The sequence below is a fragment of the Drosophila ficusphila genome, unplaced genomic scaffold (assembly GCF_018152265.1).
Source record: "Drosophila ficusphila isolate 14025-0441.05 unplaced genomic scaffold, ASM1815226v1 contig_791, whole genome shotgun sequence".
NCBI classification, from domain to species: Eukaryota; Metazoa; Arthropoda; class Insecta; order Diptera; family Drosophilidae; genus Drosophila; species Drosophila ficusphila.
Window position 1 is genome coordinate 15,310,042 of NW_025064737.1, and position 17,393 is coordinate 15,327,434.

Consider the following 17,393-nt stretch of genomic DNA (forward strand, 5'->3'; position numbering starts at 1 on the left):
TGGAGAAAACCGAATTTAACTGATTAATCAGAACTGTATTAAGCCTAAATCAATAAATTGTTTATCTACAAAATTATTTTCAAATAACTTCATTATTTTTCAATAAAAACATTAATACCACCTTGAATTTTTACCTTTTGTTATAATTCTTTTAAACTAACACGTTTAACAGACTTTTAAATAAGCAATTACTTAAAGTAGGAAAAAAAGGAGTGAGCATCAAACTTCTTGTATTTTTTCGTGTGCTTCCCCATTTTGCCACTGCTTCTTACATTTTAGAAACACTCACACGTGGAAAATAGCGTTAAAGTTCTGCCGAAGGCCTTTGGGAATTCAGTATTAAGCCAGGGCTGCTCGCGTTCAGTGCTTGTGAGCTTAGTTGCCGGTGACCCCGAACACAACCACTCCCCAAAGAGCCACTCTATCAATAAAATAAACAAACAAAGGAACTTGATATCCCGATACCGCCTGACACCGTCGCCAAGGAGCAAATTCTGAATAAGATGAGCAGCAAGGTGACCTTTTCCTTCGACAGCAATCCCTTGGGCGTCTATCAAGCCGGTCAGCTAATCTCCGGCACCGCGGAACTGGTTACGGAGCGTCCAAAAACCATTAGATGTAAGTGGAGGAAGACGCAGTATTCTAATAGACCCTCGACCATGACGTCATGGCTCTACCTCCCCATTCAAATTCAGTTTCCCATCCACTTTTGTTGCGTAGTCGCGTCGTCATTAATATTGTTGGTGTATTGTTGTCTGATGCTTTTTTTATTGTTGCCGGTAGATCTGTTTGTATATAGAAATTTTATATACATCGCACATGTGGCCGCTTGGCTGGCTTCGGATATCTGATAGCGGTAGAAAAACTTGTTTTGTTTTGAAATTGCGTCGGCCGTTTATATTAGACATTTGATTCAGTTTACTGGTCAGCACATTCGTGCAGAGATACCTTTCAATTCAAACTTATTGAGTTACTATTTCTGTGAATTAGGGGTAATTGTAGTCGAGAAAGATTTAAACTCCCATTAGGAACCAAAGTTTACATGAGCATATTGGCATAAACAAATAATTCTGTGTTGGATTAGAAATATTTTAGAAATCAAACTCTAGGAGTCTAAAAGAATTATTATTCCCATTACCAAATTTATTTAATCATTTTTCCTATTTGCTATATATTTTCTAGCAAAATTGAAGAAATAATAATATGATTTGAAAACAGTTATTTGTGTGGAAATTATAAACCAATTCTTTAATATTGTACAGGGTGTATATTAGTCGGACTATATATTTTATATTTAATGTTAGCGGTGAACATTATTAGGTAGCTATTCCATTTTTTTGTTATGCTTATGATTAAATTGTTCTCGGAAGTATTGTTAGTCAATTAACGAAATGTTTTTGTGTGGCTTGTCGTTCATTTTCCAATACAATAGTACATCCGAGTAGACAAAGGCCTAAGGTCAAATACAATTAAAGTAAATGCATAATTGAATTACATACTCAGAAGTACAGATAAATTAACCCAATTGCAGCGATCTTTATAACCATCAATGGATACGGCGAGACGAGATGGCAGGAGGCCGAGGAGCGAGTGGGCGAGGATGGGAAGACGACCAAGTCGATGGTGACCCACACTACCACCGAGGTCTACTACAGTACTGATCAGCCGGTTTACGGACAAGCTGGTGGATCCCAGCTGGAGCTGCCCACGGGAAAATATGTCTTCCCCTTCCGGACAACCATTCCCCCAAATGCACCCACCTCTTTTAATGGGGCTCATGGTCAGATAAAACACGAGGTCACCCTAACCATAGATCGGGCAGTGCGATATAATAATACCTTCAAGCAGTGCTTCTCGGTAATTTTGCCTCATGATCTGAATAAGCGACCGGAGTACAAGGTGGGTAACAATGGATCCTCTGAATTCCTAAGCTAAAGCGTTTTTCTTTTCATAGGAACCCCTCAAGCGCCTGGAGTCGAAGAGCTTCTGGTGGGGCTCCATTTTTGGAGCCCACAAACCTATGATTATGGATGTGAGCACCTCATATTCAGCCTACGTGCCAGGCCAGAAGATAAACTTCCATCTTGTGTTGGACAACCAGTCGGATGTGCAGTGTATGGATGTCAAGGTGCGTCTGCTCAAGAATGTTTCGTATCGGGCCAATTCCTCGGGCGCGAAGGAGCAGCTCAAGGTCACCGAAACCCGGGTGGCTGATAAACATTGCGGTGAGGTGCTGAAGCACAACAAGGCGAAGTTCGACGAGTTTCTTGTGGTGCCGCCCACCACCCCGTCCACCCAAAGCGAAACGGATCCCATTCGAGTCAGTTACACACTTCGCTTCATTGCCAAAACCTTCAAGCTTCACGGAGGTGGAGATCTGGTAATGGACTTTCCACTGACCATTGGCACAGTGCCGCTGATAGGATGTGCTGATGATAAGGGACCTGGGCAGGAGGAGAACTCCAAACCCATTGCAAACTCTCATCCAGGTATGTTTTCACAAGAAATAAGAATTATCTAGAGGGAATACTAACCAGTTTCCGATACCTGTTTAGGTGTTCCCAATTTCCAGGAGGACGTTAGTGACGAGCAATTCGAGTCCAATAGCTTTAAGCCACGGTATCCAGTGTATCCCTTTGATGGAAAGCCAGGAACAAATGGGGCCAATGGAGCAGCTAATACTCCCAGTCTTTATCCCAAGGCAGAAGATGCTCATGCTCCTGCTGCTCCCGTTAAGTACACACCGAATCCTGTCTCTTCAGCTGCACAAAAATCTCCACCATATCCCACTAATACGCCTGCTGTACCAGCTGCAGGCGGTAATTTTGAGGTGCTTGGATTCAGCATACCACCTGACTATAAGCCCACCCCCAGTGCTCCAGTTGATGCTCCCAGTGGTGGCATTGGCTGGAAATAGGAACAACTGGTTAGCCATTTTGTATTCTACATTATAAGCCATTTTTAAATAAAGGGAAAAGCGCGCCCACATAGTAAAGCTGTGCTCGTGACACCAGCTGGTATATCGATATTTAGCTGCTTTAAAACGTAGCTTTTTAAAGCCAATTAAATTTTAAATAAGTAAATCTATTTAAAATCTTACAACCTGTTGTGACTAAGCATAATTAATTTGGTAACAAGGGTAAATTTATAATTATTAAAATACTTGTATTTAAAAACCTTTTTATAGTTTGATTTGGCTATCTGCATTTCTGCATCTCTCACACTGAAAAATCAGTGACTTATAAAAATAAAGTCTAGCTTCTATAGCTATTATCGTTATCTTCAGATAGCCGAAAGTTGGCATCACTGATTGAAAAGCTCACCTCCAGCGGCACGAACAGCTGACAACGTGCACTTCGCGACGTAACTTGTTTGTTGTTGTCGATTGGAGCAGAGCGGCGCCAGCTTGGAAAAACCAGTTTGTGGAAGTGACCAACTTGGGCAGCGGAACGCCACACAACTGCAACGGCATCTCGGCAGCGGTTATTACAGACCTGGCGAAAAGAAAGTTTTGACGCAATCCACAGGCCGCTGCCGCCTGTAATGAAGAAGCAACGACGCCGCAGTAACTGCTGCACTCTTCCCGCGAACGGACGCATTTTCTCCAGGTGAGTACCTACAACATACATATGCCCAGGCAATCTTCACCCCGAGCTCAAGCGTGTTCTCCCCATTCCATTGTCTCTTTATCTGGACAACAGCATCGGAATTTTCGGAACTGGACAACACAACGGTCACCGAACAACGAAGTATCGAACAACAAAAGCGGGAAAAAAGTGAAATCGCTGATAAACCCGAATACCCCCAAGACTTTGTCAATCAATGAATGGCCGTCTGAACCTGGAATCTATATTGGGAGTCTCTTTTTGCGGGCACTTGGGCATAACAGAGATAATTGAGAAGAAATCGCAAAGACATCCCCACGCTCCGTTGAGCATGACACTTGTAAGTACCCATCTTCAAATGCACTCCTACTATTTCCTAATTCCTGTCTGTCTACGCATTTTTACACATCAATTTGGCCATCAAGTTGATGAATGTGTAAACAATTCGGAGTTTGCGCCCGGCCGCACCTCTAAAACGCTTTGAATGAAAGCTACAGACTGGCTTCCCTAAAAGGGTTTCTTTAAAACTTCAACTCAAAATTTGCCTTAAGAAACATTTAATAATAACTGTTAAGTTTTACATAAAAAGTTGGTTGTATTGAAAATTTTTAACCATGTCCTAAATAACTGATTTGAAAATAATTGCCTTTAAAAAGTTTTGGATTGAAACTTCGATTTTTCCCACCTTTGTTTTAACTGTTTAACAAATAGCATGCATCTCATAAATAATTAATTGATTTGTCCGACTATATCAATAGGTACATCTTAAAAAACATTCCCAAAAGATTGAAAGTCCAAGTTAGCGGTTGCAGCTATTGAATTTCGACTGTAATAACGTTGTCTCCGCCTGTCTGTCTCTCTTTACTTTTCAGAAATGCCATTGAAAAGTTGGCAGTCACAGCAATAAAAGTGAAATCCGCACGAGCAAACATACGCACACGAAAAGCGAAACCAAAGCAGTTCCGACGCAGACATGGCGGTAACCACAGGCTCGAGCAGCGAGGCAACCGCAACCCCAGCTCCCGTTCCGCGACGCAAGCACAGTACACGGGAGCAACTCCACCAAATGTTGGCCGGCGGCCTGTCGGCGGCCATCACTCGATCCACCTGCCAACCGCTGGACGTGCTCAAGATCCGCTTCCAACTGCAGGTGGAGCCGTTGGGCAAGAGTCGGATCAAGGAGGGCGCGGGTGCCCTTACCTCCAAGTACACATCCATTGGACAGGCGGTTAAGACAATCTATCGGGAGGAGGGACTGCTGGCCTTCTGGAAGGGCCACAATCCCGCCCAGGTGCTGAGCATCATGTACGGCATCTGCCAGTTCTGGACCTACGAACAGCTAAGCCTGATGGCCAAGCAAACCCATTACCTCGCGGATCACCAGCATCTATCGAACTTTTTGTGTGGCGCCGCGGCGGGCGGAGCAGCAGTGATCATATCCACGCCGCTGGACGTCATCCGTACTCGACTGATTGCCCAGGACACGAGCAAGGGATACAGGAACGCCACGAGGGCTGTGTCGGCGATCGTTCGACAGGAGGGTCCACGAGGCATGTACCGCGGTTTGTCCTCCGCTCTGCTGCAAATCACGCCGCTGATGGGCACCAACTTCATGGCTTATCGCCTGTTCAGCGATTGGGCATGTGCTTTCCTAGAGGTGAGCGATCGCAGCCAACTGCCCACGTGGACGCTGCTGGGTTTGGGCGCCTCCTCGGGCATGCTCTCCAAGACGATCGTGTACCCCTTCGATCTGATCAAGAAGCGACTGCAAATCCAGGGCTTCGAGTCGAACCGCCAGACCTTCGGACAGACGCTCCAGTGCCACGGAGTCTGGGATTGCATGCGATTGACCGTGCGTCAGGAGGGCGTTAGGGGCTTGTACAAGGGGGTGGCCCCCACACTCCTCAAGTCAAGCATGACCACGGCCCTGTACTTTAGCATTTACGATAAGCTCAAGCAGGTGCGCTTCTAGGTCGGGCTTGGAGTCGGGGTTAATTGCGGCTCAAATCCATTGAGCTACGGCTGCCCCTACAGAATCTACAGCGTATTTTCTATTTTTATATATATTTACCGCAGTGCGTAAATAATTTTAAGGCATAGGCTAACTGTTGATTAGTTTTCGGTTTCGCATACGGGGTTCTGTTTATCATTTAGACCAATCGACTTGGCGGCGCTTTAGAACACAAATACAATTAGCGCACCAGTTAAGTTACATATATATATAATATATTAGTTAGTAGTCCATTATTCGAGCAAAAGCACCTCGCTTTTTAGCCACACACTCAAACCTTAAATTATCTTTTGTTAAATTTGAAAGCGAAAACGGCGAGGCTGGAAGCCCCGTTTATGTTTAAATGTTTTTACACAACTAAATATTCAGGGACTTAAATAAAACTTGACTACATCACATAGTTTTATAAGTTTTTTGAAAAAAATAAATTAATCGTATAAGATAAAATTACAAACAACATTTGAAATTTCATTTTTCCTAACGTTTAAACGTTAGTTACAATTAATGAATTATAACTATTTTGAACCTACCGCGCTACTATTATTACTTACTTATATCTGTTAGGCGTAAATATGTTAAATTTATAAACGTAAACAATGTTAAGAAAAGCTCTCTTCTCCAAGCTTTTTGCATTGTGAAATTTACCGGCTATGAGTGTATAAAAAGAGTTGTATCTTTCGGAACAACAAGTTAGTGAAAGACGTTATCAACTCATCAAGAAATGTCTCTGGTGAAAACCATTTCCTTTGACAACAACTCCATTCCGTGGCTTTTGTGGCGACCTCCGCAAACGGAAATGTTGGGAGAATCTCCGCCAGAAAGGTTCTCTTTCGATGGCCCAAAAGTGGTGGCGTTTCATTTCTTGGCTAACAGATACGCTGACAATCTGTCCAAGTGGATAAAACTGCTCGACCAGTTAGCACTGGAGTACTCCGGTCGTATTCTGTTTGGACTGCGGGATATTTCCACTATATCGGAGTTTAATGCGAATCTAGATCCGTATGACTTTGGCAGCTACAGGAAGGGATTACCTCCGAGGATCTATGGCAAGGACCGCGAGGGTCGAGTCTACGAAATGCACAAGTTGGTTAGCGCCAAATATCTCAGGGAATTTTGTGATCAGCTCCTGCAGGAACAACTCTTCAGGGCTGTGGTTCTTGGACCCACTCCTGCACAGGACTCCAAGCCGCAAAACTACTATGAACTCTGGGAACAAACCAGTGGAGACATGCTGGTGATGCTCTACGATCCTGCCTGCTATTACTGGCCCATCCAGCAGCGAATGCTGCGCAAACTAGTCCATCTTTTATCCAGCGAAGATCTTCCAATTGTGATTATTGATAAGGCGAATAACTACCTCGGAGTGCGATTCACTCTCTGGCTGCAGATTGTCAACTGCCACGGATCCATCATGTTCTCTACGCCACGTAGGGATGGCTGGGATATCAAGATGCAAACTCGACTGGACAGCACACGTGGCTATCTGCGATATATTGCCCAAAACAGACAGCCGGAATTGAAAGACTTTGATGCCGAGGGGGAGCTCAGGGCACCAGAGGAAGCCTTGGAATTCGTCCAGTATTTGTTTTAAAAAAGAAAATATTTTTGCTAGTTTTTAAGAATATAAGGAAATATTTCCAAAAAGTCACTCAAATGCCACAATTTAAACGCATGTTCAATTTTAAGATAAGGCTGTATATTTAGAATTTGATTGGGTTGTTGGCGTCCCTCGGCTGAACGTGGATCATGACCTTGATAGCGCCTCCGAGTCCGCGGCGGGAGGTCTCGAACGCCTGGGCCGTTTCCGAAATGTCGAAGTGGTGCGTCACAAGTCGCTTCACATTCACCTTGCCCGAAGCCACCAAAGCCAAAGCGGCCGAGTAGCTGAAGATTGGAAGTAATCAGCAACATGTTGACCTCTTAATCCGGCTGATAACTTACTCATTGCAATATCGGAAGACGCCACGGATGTCGATTTCGCGGGCGAGGGCGTTAATCAAAGGCAGTTTGACCTCCGGAGCTCCCATGCCCACCACCACCACGACACCACCGGATCGGGTGGCCTGAAAAGAATAAAGTTGGTTCCATCTTATGTGAGTTTCTGGGAAAATGAACCACTTACAAAGATGGCCAGGCGGGCACTGCTCTCGGCTCCACAGCAATCGATGGCCTTGTCCGGAGCATCGCTCATGGTTTGGTGGACCACCTTGACGGTCTCCTCGGCGGACTGATCCCGCTGCAGGAGCAGCGTGTGGGTGGCACCCAGTTCCTTAGCCACATCCAGACGTTGCTGCACCAAATCGGTGATGAGGATCTCCGAAGCACCCATGGCTTGGGCAGCCTAGATGAAAAGTAATGTGGATTCAATTAGATTTCATGTATTAAAAACATAATATTTATTAATCTTACCAGCAGGGTGACCAAACCAATGGGACCAGCGCCCAGGATGAGCACCTTGGAGCCCAGACCGACTCCAGCTCGTCTGCAGGCGTGGACTCCCACGGACAGGGGGTTCCAGGAGGGCTCCCTCCTCCATGCTGACGTGATCGGGCAGCTTGAAGCAGAAGTCGGCGGCGTGTTTGTAGTACCTCGTCAGGTTTCCATCATAAGGGGGCGTGGCACAGAAGACCATGCCGGCACAGAGGTTGTACGTGCCCTGTTTGCAGTGGTCGCAGTAACGGCAGGGAACACCCGGCTCAATGGCCACCCGGTCGCCCACCTTCAAGTTGGTCACCTTCTTGCCCAGTTTGGCCACCACTCCAGCGGCTTCGTGGCCAATGATCATCGGCTTGGTCAGCACAAAGTCACCGATGCGTCCGTGAGCCAGATAATGGACGTCCGAGCCGCAAATGCCCACACTGTCCATCGCCAGCAGGACCTCTAAAAAATTGTATTGGCATTAGAACAGTCTGTTTATTAATTTTTAAAAAAGTTATTAAGTTCATGATTTTAGAATTATTAAAATGAAATGATAAAGTTTCAAAAACTAGTACTTTTTGAATAAATTCGAAATCAACAAACATATTTTACTTTTACTCAACCTAACAATATTTGTGATATCTTGTTCATGTGCACTGTTAGTGAAATTAATTAAACACGAAAAAATAAACAGTTTCACTCATCAACAATCCCACTTAGGGCCTATAAATGTTCGATTATCATTAGTTTATCAGTTAAATAAAATAGCTCTTTCATAAATCAGTTAGGTTTGTTTTGACCTTTGTTTGAATATCATTAGTTTATCAGGTTAATAAAAAACATCTTTCATAAATCATGGCCCATGTTCATTTCAAATTTATTACATTTTTCGACAATTCGCCATGTGAGACCAAAACCAGAACTTCCAGTGCCCATAAAATTACAAATTTTAGTCCGATTCAAAAATAGCGCACCTCTAACCGTTTATTTAAAAATTTGAGTTTAAATTTTCCATGTAGGTAAAAAATGATATTTTTTTTGTCATTTACGTTTTTTTTGTTCAGTGTATAAATCGCTGTATATTGCTTACCATCGTCTGCGATTTCTGGGATTGGCCGTTGTTCCTGCAGGAAGTCAATTAGTAATTAGAAAACTGTTTCCTAATTTTCTTCCGGTTTAAACTTACCAACCGCAGGTCCTCGATTCCGTGGAGAACGGCTGTCAAGTTATCTGTTGTCATTATTGACGCTATTTTTTTATATTTTCCACGCACGTCTACTCGCTTTAAAAGCCGATTTGGAACTGAATTCAGTATCGGATTCGTTTGATATGTAGCGCTGGCAAATTGTCTCCTCTAGTGTTCCACTATGCTTATAAGTATGTATGTAAGGTATATATTTAAATTAGCTTGTTTGCGCATTTATGGGTGTGTTTGCTTTCGCGGTCGGAATACAGTTAAAATCGGTTATGTAGTCTATGATCTGTGAAAGTTAAGTAATGTTATAGGTTCGTTGTATATCTCACTTTTCTTATTTCCCAGAATGATTTAATTATTATTTATTAGGGAGTAGTTAATAATACCAATTACCAAGCAAGACGAGCCCCTTTTCGTTCGTTTTATATGCTATTCGCCTGTAATTTGTTGTTGTTCACTTACTTACTCAACAAAAAACAGCTGTTTTGTATTTACCACTGTCTGCTTGTTTACATATTCCTTGTAGGCATATCGCCGGCGAAAACAAAAGTGAACGAAAAGCTTCCTCTCCATAATGTCTCTCCCTCTCTGAGTTGATCGGATTACATATGTACATACACTCAGAATTTTTATTGAAGTCTTTATTTTTTTCTACGCAAAACAAAGAATAGAAAAGTAAAACTAAGAGGCTACGATAAATTTAAATAAATTAAATTAAAAAGTTAAAATAAATAAAATTTTCGTTGAGTTTATTGCTTTGTTTTTCGTTAGAATTTCTGATCACATTTTTACGAGTGTACCCACACGCCTGCTCAAATCTATTAAGTCGTTTGGTTTATAAGTTTGCCGTAGCTTAAAGTTAATTAAAATAGAAAAATGTGCAAACATTTATGCAAATAATAAAATAAAAGGAAGCATTCAACAACGCAATAAAGCTTATCAGTTTTTTTTTTGTGTTTGCTATATAGTTTTATTGGCTTTATTTCTCTGGCTAATATATTCATTTCAATAAGTGTTTGATATTCGGGTTCTTAACATATAGAATTTCTATTTTAAAAACGTTTGCTTATATACGTATGTATATATTTGTGTGGCTTTGCTGCGATTTTTATTGACGTAGAAATAAAAAATGTTTGCTTAAAACTAAGAAAAACTTTCCATCACGTCAACTGCGCATTTAAGTTGGCTGCATTATTTGGTTTTAGTTCACTTTAAAGATAAATGCATAAATCTGTAAATGCTATTCCAGTTCATTATTATTTTTCATATATTGATATAAATTTGGCTTTGAGTTAGAAAGGAAAGCAAAGTTTCAAGTTGCAGGCTAGTGCCCAATTACAACAGTTAACTGTTTATTTTATAACCTTGCAAATACTGTGCTTTTAATTGGGTTAAAAATGGTTACCCATTTTAATTGTTAGACAAAAACTATAATTTTGTTATTAACCAATTTAAATGGTTCAATTCATCATGAAAGTTAGGAAAAAAATAATCTTAAATCTGTAAAACTCGAGCAAGTATTTGTGACAATTACTTGTTGATCAATTATTTTTGCTGACATTTGCAAGGTTATTTCGGTTTCCGGTTTCCGAACTCCCATAAAGTTTTCCTTGTGTATTTAGACGCTGTGCGAGTGTTAGATTTCTAGTAACTTAGACACTATGCTTTCTATGGTTTGGATTATGTTGTGGCTGCGATATCTAACCGCTTTAATATATAGTGTAATTCGGTTCTCTAAAGCTGCGATTGCAGACATACGATTATGTCAATGTGAAAGGAACAAATTTGGCCAAAGGAAACTTAATGTGTCGATCTTATTCCTGACTTCTCTGCGAATGTAATTACGTTTTTTTTATATCACACTTATGGTCGAAACGAAACGGAGGCCAGACATCCTACATGGACAGTTCCTGGCGCGGTTTGTTGATGTGCAGCCGCTGTGGATCCTGCGGCGCCACACAAATATCGGTGAGGATGACCACCTCGTAGGGACTGCAGTCGGGCATCCGCAGGAAGCCGCACAACCAGCCGTAGAACCCCTTCTCAATGTCCGTGATGTCGTTCACCCAGCTGCTGTACTGCAGACTCAGTTGCCGCAATCCCGAGTAGATACCTAGCCCAAAGGTGCACAGCACAATGGCCAAAGGATAAGCGACAAACAGCAGCGGAGTCACCAGGATCTTGTGCAGGTACGTCCTCTCCTCGCAATAATAGTTGAACATATTGTACCAGGTCAGGGTGCCGATGTAGAAGGAGTATACCGCCGAGATGACAGTCACGAACGGCAGGCAAAACAACGAGATAAGCAGGATGTGGAGTCCGGTGCCACAGCTGCAGGTGCAGCACAGATTGCGGCCCTTCTTGGCATCAGTGGCCATGGCATGGGCATTCAGCTGCTCCAGTTCCTCGCGACTAATGTTGATCTGGAGGTCCACCGACTGGCCCTTCTTGCGTCCGCGTTTGATGGTGCCCGTCATGGTCAGGTAGTTGCCGCCCTCCTTGCGCGCCTGGTAGCCGCGCTCCAGACTTTGGTCGTAGTTGTTCAGGACACTCGTCTCCCCCGACTCCAGATCCTCATAGTTTGCTATTTCCGGCGAGGGACGCTGATTGCGACCCTGACTGGGCAAATCGGCTGTTCGAATGTTAACCCGCTTCTTCGAGGACGAACGGTTGCTTAGGCAATCCTGCGACTTGCTCAACTTGGCATCCAGGCTGCTCTCCGAATAGCAGCAGCTGCTGGGCGTCACCGTGCTGCTCTCGTGCCGCTGCGATGTGGATTTGGTGCCCTGTGATATGGACTCGAAGTTTTGGAGCTCGTTGAGATTACTGTTCGATCTGGCCGACTTCTGACTGTGTTGCGTGGAACTGGCCGAGTGGGTACTTGCCAGAGTGTCATGGGCACTGGGAACTCCCAGTTCGCCGGGAAGCTGTGGCAGTGGCTGCTTGTTCTTGATGATCAACTTGGTCTTGCGGAGCTCCTCCTCGAGACCCGGATTCGAGGGCGACAGCTTGGGTCGATTTTGCTGGAGTAAAAGAAACGATAAGAAAGGGTTTAACAAAATACATATTTTATCTTTCAACCATAAAGTTCCTTCATGAATCAACAATTTTTAAATCGATTAAACAGGAGAAAAGAAGAGTTTATGATTTTTCTGTATGTTGAAACCCACATATTCGAATTGATTTATATTATTGAACATTTTGATTGCATTATAATGTTGATTAATTTAAGGTCTAATAATATTAATTTCTCACCTGCACACTGACAATATGGTCCACATAGTTTTGCTTTTTTGCCTCCGACTTGGTTTGTTGACGTTTCCGCGGCGGAATAAAAACAGGGCGTTCCTTGCTTCCTGTACTTGTGTCTCCACCTAAGCCGCTCGAACCCTTGCCCACCATTTTCCGGGTTTTTTCAACAATGTCTTGGCAAAATATCTACATCACTGTCCTCGAGTTGAGATTTTTTCCTCTTTACGCCGTTACTTAACGCCCAGTAATGCAAAAAATGCACTTCCGGCCTTTGTCGCTACGCGGCTGTGTTGTTATTGATTTTTCCTGGCTGGCTGGCACGTCCTTGTGCTGATTTTGCGTTCATTGGCGTTTTTTGGGGGCTGCTGTTGTTGCATTTTGGGTTGGGCGGTAATGTTTACAAAAAACTTGGCGCTTGCGCGGGAAAGTTATATTTATAAGTGCATTTCTGTGTCTAAGCCCCAGCTACAACTGTCGCAAAAAGCACAATCGCTGTCGATTTTAAAAATAAACTTTTTGCTAATAAATTACATAGTTTGATTAGTTTGATTGTTGTATAAATCTTTTGTGATTTTACGACTTTTAAAGGATTCAAGAGTAACAGTTTATTTTCACCTGAAACAGCTGACTTGAACAGAGCGAAGTTGGCTGCACTTATAAATCAGGAGTGACCAGAAAAGCTTAATTTGATTCCATAGGTAGCCCACTGAACTAGGCTTTATCTATATACATAACTCAATTAATTGAAAATTAATTTATCTTTACATAATCTTTTAATACAACTTGGGTTGGTTGTTTTTTTTGTGTTCTAATTATTTTTAAAAATATCAAGATGTTTTAATAATTGTTGTTAAAAATATTGTTAATTAAACCAATAATTTGAAGAAAGTAGTGATACACGAATGTATCAGTTATTTTGCTAACGTGTAAACTTAAATCACTCATCCTTAAGTCAGACGAGCTTTTTGGGTTGTTTCCTCGATCGCTACCTGGTCACTCTTTTACCGCCCGGCTTTTCCCGCCTCCTCCTTATCGTCATTCGTTCTTCGTTCGCCAATTGGATCTTGTCGCAAAATTTTCCATTAAACTACGAGATGTCTGCTACCGAGGGCAAGGTGAGTGCAACAACGCGAATATTAATTAGCAGAAACACTCCCAGGCTATCAATTTCGCACACAGGTAATCAAATGCAAGGCAGCTGTTGCATGGGAGGCTAAGAAACCACTTGTCATCGAGGACATCGAGGTCGCGCCACCCAAAGCGCATGAGGTTAGAAGTCCACTCCAGATAATTTCTTATCGCATGAAATAAACTTTATCCCCAAAAAGGTTCGCATCAAGATAACTGCCACGGGAGTGTGCCACACAGATGCCTTCACCCTGAGCGGTGCAGATCCGGAGGGTCTGTTCCCAGTGGTCCTGGGTCACGAGGGAGCGGGTATCGTGGAGAGCGTTGGCGAGGGAGTTACCAACTTCAAGGCCGGCGACCACGTTATCGCTCTGTACATCCCGCAGTGCAACGAGTGCAAGTTCTGCAAGAGCGGCAAGACGAATCTCTGCCAGAAGATCCGACTCACCCAGGGCGCTGGAGTCATGCCCGAGGGTACGTCCCGTCTTAGCTGCAAGGGCCAGCAGCTATTCCACTTCATGGGCACCTCCACCTTCTCCGAATACACTGTGGTGGCCGACATTTCGCTGACCAAGATCAACGAGAAGGCGCCGCTGGAGAAGGTCTGCCTGCTGGGTTGCGGCATCTCCACGGGCTACGGAGCCGCCCTGAACACAGCCAAGGTAGGTCTGCTTATTGATCTTCTTTGTCATAAGTTAATTAACACCTTTAACTAGGTTGAACCTGGAAGCACCTGTGCTGTTTGGGGATTGGGAGCCGTTGGACTGGCGGTGGGTTTGGGCTGCAAAAAGGCTGGCGCTGGCAAGATCTACGGCATTGACATCAACCCCGACAAGTTTGAGCTGGCAAAGAAGTTTGGTTTCACCGACTTTGTCAACCCCAAGGAGGTGGCCGACAAGGGAGCCATTCAGAACTACCTGATTGACCTGACCGATGGTGGTTTCGATTACACCTTCGAGTGCATTGGCAATGTGAACACCATGCGCTCCGCTTTGGAGGCCACGCACAAGGGCTGGGGCACCTCGGTGGTGATCGGAGTGGCCGGCGCTGGCCAGGAGATCTCCACACGACCCTTCCAACTGGTCGTGGGTCGCGTGTGGAAGGGCTCCGCCTTTGGCGGCTGGCGTTCCGTGTCGGATGTGCCCAAACTGGTGGAGGACTACCTAAAGAAGGATCTGCTTGTGGATGAGTTCATCACCCACGAACTGCCGCTGTCAAAGATCAACGAAGCATTCGATCTGATGCACAAGGGCGAGAGCATTCGCAGTATTATTAAGTACTAAAGATGCGATAGCCTTGAAATTTAAAGCTCGAGATAATTTTATACTTTTCACTTTTTATACCAGCAATTGCATGCGATTGCGTAGAATAATAAACAACCAGTGTATATGTAATACTATCTCCTTTGGGGGTCTGACTTCCCTCGCTCATATTTTTATGATTTCATAACATGTTTGCCTTGCTTATCTGCAATGGCCCACTATGGTTATCGGACTCAAAGTTCACGCACTTTGAATTGTTTGAGATTTTGGTTTCGTTTTATATAGAATTTCGTAACTTTAGTCAATAATTATCAAGCCGTAGAATGACCCAGAGTAAACACAGATCCGGACATCCTCCACAGCACATATTTGCAAATAGCACGTCAATATTTAGCACTCGTGATGCGTTAGTTAAAAACAAAACATGTTTTGGCAAACGATTAGAGCGATAAGTTAGGCGTGTTCGCAACGCATTTAGAGTTTGCGAGATAAACTAGATATGCCCCCAAATAAAAGTCAGGGTTACACGTATAGAATGTCTGTATTTAAATACGCACTACAACAAGGTTTGCAGACCAACTTGCGCGCAGATACTTAAAAATGCTAATAAGTCTAGTATGTTGTTGTGTTTAACAAACGTGCATGCAGTTTTGGTTTCGTCGTTAAATATAAATCTCATTTTAAATGCATATTTCTTATGGAACTTGCTAGCTTATATACAAGTGTCTTTTAAATGGTACAATATTTCAGACATACACGAGTAAAACGTAGATTTGTACAATATTGCATACATATACGAGTAAAACGTAGATTTGTTCGACTTTGCTTGTGACTAAGAATTACGCTTCGTTTAAAAACATACAGAGCTTCTATTACGAATAAATGTGAGTATAAATACGTATCTTAAGCCTAGAAGAGTATAAATACGACTGCAAGACTGTTTTGGGGAATTAGAACTTGAATCGTTCGAAAACACAAGAGATGGTATATAGGGAGCTATGGATTATTCTAGGAGTGGGATTCGGTTTGAAACTATTTGAGCAGGGGCAGGACCAGAAAAGTCCGCCTCACATCCGCGAATTGTAGTACGGGTCATCTTCGCAGGGCGGATATCCGTACATGTACGGATGGTGGCATTGCACTCACGACCAGCGCGACTTCTGCAGGTCGATCTGTCCCTCCAAGGTCTTGGCCAAATATATAACGAACAACTGCAGCAGGGCGATGCCCAGGGCAACGCCGGCAATCACATACAAGTTCCTCTCCACCCAGACGCGCACGATCTCAATGCAGCCGCTGGTCCAGATGCGCTTGCTGGCGGCGGCCACCGAGTGCTCCTGCACGCCGTATCCACACATGATGTTCACCAGACCGGAGCTGATGTCGGTGGCATTGATGCAGCAGCTGTAGGGCACTCCGCACTTCTCCACGGAAGGAGAGGAGCAATTAAAGTACTCGTTCTTGCCTGTGTTTGGGAAAAGATAGAATAAATATAATTTTGCACTCACTGTTACATTATTTATAGTTAGTAAATATTAAATAATAAGTAACTAAGAATTATTAGCTAAAGTCGTTGCCGTGATGGTAATATCTTGTTAAAAGGTGAAATCGTATTCTTATGAACGAAATCGTATGAATTTTAACTTACTCCAGTCCTGGTAGCCGGCGTTGCTGAGTCCGCAGCACTTGAACTCCTGCTGGGCAAAGTCGATAAGGTTCTGCAAATCTGAGTCGTCGCGGTACGAGTGGATGATCTTGTCTGTGAACTGGTACTCGAGGAACGAGTTCATGTACTGCGGGAAGACAAAGCAGATGATGGCCAGCGACATTTCGAGGATGAAGAACATGAGCAGACACATAGAGTAGAACTTGAGTAGCCAGGTGTTCTCGCGCAGGGCGCCCAAGCAGCCGGCCAAGCTGACCAAGAAGACGACGACCCCGGCGATGATCATCACCAGGGAGATATTGAAAATCACATCGTAGACGGTGTCCACTCGTATCCAGTAGTTTGAGTCCTTCAGCTTGTCCATGAATGCATAAATACCGACGGCCAGGAGTAGGCCACCAAAGAGCCAGAAGAGGAAGTTCAGCAGGAAGATCATGTACTTCACGCAGGAGGAAACATAGGTGAAGTGATGGGGGTAGGACATGCGAGGATGCATATAGTTGCCCCCCTGGTGGTGATATCTGTGGTTGCTCATGGCAGTGGAGTTTTTGACTGAGTAATACTTTTTTCCTTTTTTTTTTTTGTTCTGGTTTCCTCCCCCACGATTTTTTGTTGACGCCCTCTTTGCGTGTGGTCGTTCTTGTGTCCTTCTCTGCGGGCCTTAGCACATGATTCAGACGACAGCTTTTGGCGGCTACCAATATCTGGTGCTTCCTTGAAGCTGCTTCAAATATTTCGATAGCGTTTTGGTTTTTTTTATGCTGATAAGCAATTTTATGGAGCCACAAAAAATAACAAAAGTGCCTAGCGTTGCCAGACTGACTGTAGTGGTTACAAAGCAGCTTTGAAATGGGTG

General features: G+C 43.6%; 7 protein-coding genes across 8 annotated transcripts; 4 read left to right on the forward strand and 3 right to left on the reverse strand.

Annotated features, from left to right (window-relative positions):
- Positions 1-332: 332 nt before the first annotated feature.
- Positions 333-3,176, forward strand: LOC108092219 (arrestin domain-containing protein 1). The gene is made up of 4 exons (XM_017191752.2): positions 333-618; positions 1,532-1,899; positions 1,955-2,489; positions 2,556-3,176. The coding sequence occupies exons 1-4, from the start codon at positions 504-506 to the stop codon at positions 2,915-2,917; spliced, it is 1,380 nt and encodes a 459-aa protein (XP_017047241.1). The 5' UTR covers positions 333-503; the 3' UTR covers positions 2,918-3,176.
- A 155-nt stretch (positions 3,177-3,331) lies between these two features.
- On the forward strand, positions 3,332-6,075 carry LOC108092118 (mitochondrial thiamine pyrophosphate carrier). Of its 2 annotated transcripts, none has more exons than XM_017191619.2 (3): positions 3,332-3,608; positions 3,661-3,945; positions 4,478-6,075. In XM_017191619.2, exon 3 carries the CDS (start codon positions 4,579-4,581, stop codon positions 5,575-5,577), a length of 999 nt encoding a protein of 332 aa, XP_017047108.1. In that variant the 5' UTR covers positions 3,332-3,608; positions 3,661-3,945; positions 4,478-4,578; the 3' UTR covers positions 5,578-6,075. The 2 variants fall into 2 exon arrangements, with proteins under 2 accessions (XP_017047108.1, XP_017047107.1); XM_017191618.2 differs by having other exon boundaries at positions 3,333-3,608; positions 3,702-3,945.
- Positions 6,076-6,258: 183 nt separating this feature from the next.
- LOC108092119 lies at positions 6,259-7,296 on the forward strand. Its single transcript, XM_017191620.1, has one exon. It carries the CDS (start codon positions 6,338-6,340, stop codon positions 7,205-7,207), a length of 870 nt encoding a protein of 289 aa, XP_017047109.1. The 5' UTR covers positions 6,259-6,337; the 3' UTR covers positions 7,208-7,296.
- Positions 7,296-9,630, reverse strand: LOC108092117 (sorbitol dehydrogenase). Its single transcript, XM_017191617.2, is given in 7 exon segments — positions 7,296-7,500; positions 7,558-7,679; positions 7,739-7,957; positions 8,026-8,127; positions 8,129-8,496; positions 9,125-9,158; positions 9,221-9,630. Coding segments are annotated over 7 exon segments (1,083 nt in total). The 5' UTR covers positions 9,275-9,630; the 3' UTR covers positions 7,296-7,316.
- Positions 9,631-10,166: 536 nt separating this feature from the next.
- On the reverse strand, positions 10,167-13,124 carry LOC108092145. Its single transcript, XM_017191660.2, has 2 exons — positions 12,485-13,124; positions 10,167-12,252 (listed from the first exon to the last, which is right to left on the reverse strand). The coding sequence occupies exons 1-2, from the start codon at positions 12,629-12,631 to the stop codon at positions 11,125-11,127; spliced, it is 1,275 nt and encodes a 424-aa protein (XP_017047149.1). The 5' UTR covers positions 12,632-13,124; the 3' UTR covers positions 10,167-11,124.
- Positions 13,125-13,480: 356 nt separating this feature from the next.
- On the forward strand, positions 13,481-15,003 carry LOC108092146 (alcohol dehydrogenase class-3). Its single transcript, XM_017191661.1, has 4 exons — positions 13,481-13,596; positions 13,661-13,750; positions 13,810-14,271; positions 14,326-15,003. Exons 1-4 carry the CDS (start codon positions 13,576-13,578, stop codon positions 14,890-14,892), a joined length of 1,140 nt encoding a protein of 379 aa, XP_017047150.1. The 5' UTR covers positions 13,481-13,575; the 3' UTR covers positions 14,893-15,003.
- A 390-nt stretch (positions 15,004-15,393) lies between these two features.
- On the reverse strand, positions 15,394-17,387 carry LOC108092042 (tetraspanin-33). The gene is made up of 2 exons (XM_017191483.2): positions 16,520-17,387; positions 15,394-16,336 (listed from the first exon to the last, which is right to left on the reverse strand). Exons 1-2 carry the CDS (start codon positions 17,070-17,072, stop codon positions 16,014-16,016), a joined length of 876 nt encoding a protein of 291 aa, XP_017046972.1. The 5' UTR covers positions 17,073-17,387; the 3' UTR covers positions 15,394-16,013.
- Between the last annotated feature and the right edge of the window lie 6 nt (positions 17,388-17,393).

What these genes read in the sequence shown, in the direction of transcription:
- LOC108092219 (XM_017191752.2), top strand. Translation starts at nt 504, where the DNA reads ATGAGCAGCAAGGTGACCTTTTCCTTCGACAGCAATCCCTTGGGCGTC. An exon ending in ATAAGCGACCGGAGTACAAG is followed by an intron (nt 1,900 to 1,954) that starts GTGGGTAACAAT and finishes TTCTTTTCATAG; the next exon opens with GAACCCCTCAAGCGCCTGGA. An exon ending in CATTGCAAACTCTCATCCAG is followed by an intron (nt 2,490 to 2,555) that starts GTATGTTTTCAC and finishes ATACCTGTTTAG; the next exon opens with GTGTTCCCAATTTCCAGGAG.
- LOC108092118 (XM_017191619.2), top strand. Translation starts at nt 4,579, where the DNA reads ATGGCGGTAACCACAGGCTCGAGCAGCGAGGCAACCGCAACCCCAGCT.
- LOC108092119 (XM_017191620.1), top strand. Translation starts at nt 6,338, where the DNA reads ATGTCTCTGGTGAAAACCATTTCCTTTGACAACAACTCCATTCCGTGG.
- LOC108092145 (XM_017191660.2), bottom strand. Translation starts at nt 12,631, where the DNA reads ATGGTGGGCAAGGGTTCGAGCGGCTTAGGTGGAGACACAAGTACAGGA. An exon ending in ACCATATTGTCAGTGTGCAG is followed by an intron (nt 12,253 to 12,484) that starts GTGAGAAATTAA and finishes CTTTTACTCCAG; the next exon opens with CAAAATCGACCCAAGCTGTC.
- LOC108092146 (XM_017191661.1), top strand. Translation starts at nt 13,576, where the DNA reads ATGTCTGCTACCGAGGGCAAG. An exon ending in TGTCTGCTACCGAGGGCAAG is followed by an intron (nt 13,597 to 13,660) that starts GTGAGTGCAACA and finishes TTTCGCACACAG; the next exon opens with GTAATCAAATGCAAGGCAGC. An exon ending in CCGCCCTGAACACAGCCAAG is followed by an intron (nt 14,272 to 14,325) that starts GTAGGTCTGCTT and finishes ACCTTTAACTAG; the next exon opens with GTTGAACCTGGAAGCACCTG.
- LOC108092042 (XM_017191483.2), bottom strand. Translation starts at nt 17,072, where the DNA reads ATGAGCAACCACAGATATCACCACCAGGGGGGCAACTATATGCATCCT. An exon ending in CGCCGGCTACCAGGACTGGA is followed by an intron (nt 16,337 to 16,519) that starts GTAAGTTAAAAT and finishes TCCCAAACACAG; the next exon opens with GCAAGAACGAGTACTTTAAT.